At 40.6% G+C, this 2,775-nt stretch overlaps 1 protein-coding gene and 1 non-coding gene across 3 annotated transcripts in view; both read right to left on the bottom strand.

Annotated features, from left to right (window-relative positions):
• The window catches only part of reps1 (RALBP1 associated Eps domain containing 1), a 19,213-nt gene that overhangs the window by 10,130 nt on the left and 6,308 nt on the right, over window positions 1–2,775 (bottom strand). For both annotated transcript variants that reach the window (XM_016537592.1, XM_016537593.1), the window contains exons 6-8: window positions 1,861–2,026; window positions 1,702–1,765; window positions 1,284–1,438 (exon numbers count right to left, since the gene is read on the bottom strand). In XM_016537592.1, the coding sequence (XP_016393078.1) occupies window positions 1,284–1,438; window positions 1,702–1,765; window positions 1,861–2,026 (385 nt within the window). The remainder of the gene's footprint in view (window positions 1–1,283; window positions 1,439–1,701; window positions 1,766–1,860; window positions 2,027–2,775) is intronic.
• Window positions 352–422, bottom strand: trnag-gcc (transfer RNA glycine (anticodon GCC)). Its single transcript has one exon. It is a non-coding gene; the product is annotated as a tRNA-Gly (tRNA).

Genomic DNA, 2,775 nt, shown 5'->3' with positions numbered 1-2,775 from the left:
AAAGTGAAAGTGACGTGACATGTGGCCAAGTATGGTGACCCATACTCGGAATTAGTGCTCTGTATTTATCCCATCCTAAGTGCACACACACAGCAGTGAAACACAGACAGCAGTGAACACACACCCGGAGCAGTGGGCAGCCATTTTTTGCTGCGGCGCCCAGGGAGCAGTTGGGGGTGCTCTTGCTCAGGGGCACCTCAGTCGTGGTATTGAAGGTGGGAGAGAGCGCTGTACATTCACTCCCCCCACCTACAATCCCTGCCGGTACGAGACTCGAACCCGCAACCTTTGGGTTACGAGTCCGACTCTCTAACCATTAGGCCACAACTTCCCGACAAAGGAGGCTGTTCTTGTATTGGCCGGGAATCGGACCCGGGTCTCCCGCGTGGCAGGCGAGAATTCTACCACTGAACCACCAATTTAGATGTATTTACATACGGTTTAATTCAGCTCCGAGGGACATGGAATACTCTAACCTGCAGTTACAAATGCATAAATAATGTTTTGATATTTTAAACATAAAACATTGAAAACTGAAGTATGAAATTATTTAAAAAATGAAAAGGTACCTTAAATGTGAAATTAAAACTGCCAGTAGGTGGCAGCAAGTCACTGTTAAGTGAGTCATTGCGACTGAACCGAATCATTTACACCAGGGTTCCTCAAATCTTGCCCTGGAGGGCCAATGTACTGCAGAGTTTAGCTCCAACCCTGATCAAACTCCCCTACCTATGATTTTCTAATGATCCTGAAGACATTGATTAGCATGCTCAGGTGTGTTTGATTAGGGTTAGAGCTAAACTCTGCAGGAAAGTGGATCTCATGGACCAGATTTGAGGATCCCTGATTTACACGGTTGATTCATTCAGGAACGAAACCCCATCGTGTTGCTCAGAGACGCAAAACAGCGCTGTGGCTGTGTTTGGAATGATTTTTGTTGGAGAAATAGAGCAAAAACAACTGTAGGTGTTTTGTTTGCTTTTCGCGATATACTCGATAATATCATAATCGCACATCATTAAAACAACAATTACGATATTATCGCATACATATCGATATCATATCGATACATATCGCACACCCCTATACTGTTTAGATTTTTATAATGCATTGTCTTCTTATCGATCCACCAGTTCACATTCAAAGCTCTGCGTGTTTGCAGGGTAAAAACATGGGTCGATTTTTGCATTAAGAAAGCACTCTGTATGCAGAACGTTCAGAAATAACTGAGCTGCATATTTCCCAATTTGAAGCTCTGGTTTGTGTGAGGCTTTTCTGCTTACCTGCTGAGTCATCCAAGTCAATAAGCTTTGGCATTAGGCTCTCGGGTAGCTTTTCAGGAAGGTCATAACCATTTTTCCTAGCGACCACAAGATGAAAAGCAGCACAGAACTCATCCAGGGTCAATGCACCATCTTTATCAAAATCTGATAGCTCCCTGCAAGGTAAAGCAGGTCAGTCAATACAGATAAGATGAATATTTTAAGGCACACAAAAAAAACAGATGACAGGGACAACTTCCTTTTTTAAAGACAGGGCATTAACAAATCGAATGCAAATGGCTAAGATTATCAACTGATGCTGTTAAGGAGTGGCAACATATGCATGAGTTCTTGTTTACACATCTATTTCAGACAATGTACACCAAGGTCATCCAAAATGAACAAAGAGAGACAGTGTAACTCATGTAAAACTACTTACCAAATGTGAGACAGTTCTAGAATAGGCAGTTTCGACTTTGTAAAGAATTCCTTCGCGGCTGAGCCTGAACAATAGAGAATGGATACATTTTTAGGCTGGTAAATTTAAAACAGAAAACAGCATAAAGGCAGTTACTATTCAAAACAAGGTCTCACTAACCAGGGATTAAACCAGTGAGATCAGCCTGAATGGTCTTAAACTGGTTTATGTAATACTGTCTTTGCTCATCTGTGATTTTCCAGGGGTCATCATAACCACTGATCTGTCTTTGGATTTCATTTGTGGTCATTGCAGATGGCACAGTTCGTACTGTTGTGCTCTCCGGCTGGAGTAGAAAAGGAGGGGAAAAATAAGAATTAGATTTTGTAATACACTTATATTATGTACACTACTGTTCAAAAGTTTGGAGTTTGTAAGATTTTCTGTAATAGTGAAATATTATTACAATAAAAAAATGTTTTATTTATTTCAAAATGTAATTTATTCATGTGATGGCAAAGCTGAATCTTCAATCTTCAGTGTCACATGATCCTTCAGAAATCATTCTAATATGCTCAAGAAACATTTGGTGTTCAAGAAACATTTCTTACTACTATCAAGGTTGAAAACAGTTGTGCTGCTTATTAATTTTAAATCTGAAGATTTCAACTGTGTTTTTTTTTTAAACAGCTTAAACAACAGAAAAAAACGGCTTAACTACTTTGTTTTCAAATTTCTTGTATGACCGGTAATTCTCTGAACCTGCATTCATTTGGGCTTGGCAAATATTTAATAAAGTCTGCTTTTGTTAACACAAAAGTAAACATCTGTTCTGCCACAGAAGCCTTGGTTACAGCAGGCCAGTGGTGACAGATTATGTTGTATACATAACAAATGTATACATGGAGGCCCACATTGCATTACCTGAGCTGAGGGGGGATGCATTGGAAGTGTGCTGGAGGGGGGCGTGTCTGTAAAACTGACCCAACTTTCCTGGACAGGAGGGGGTGAATGGGCGGACCACATCCCATCACCTGTAACTGGTCCTTAGGCAAGACACAGAAAAAGAGAGAGAGGAAAGAAAGAGAAACAGAC

The sequence above is a fragment of the Sinocyclocheilus rhinocerous genome, unplaced genomic scaffold (genome assembly GCF_001515625.1).
Source record: "Sinocyclocheilus rhinocerous isolate Xijiao unplaced genomic scaffold, SAMN03320098_v1.1 scaffold185, whole genome shotgun sequence".
Lineage (NCBI taxonomy): Eukaryota > Metazoa > Chordata > Actinopteri > Cypriniformes > Cyprinidae > Sinocyclocheilus > Sinocyclocheilus rhinocerous.
The sequence above is the reverse complement of the archived record's forward strand: the minus strand, read 5'-3'. Positions and strand labels throughout refer to the sequence as shown.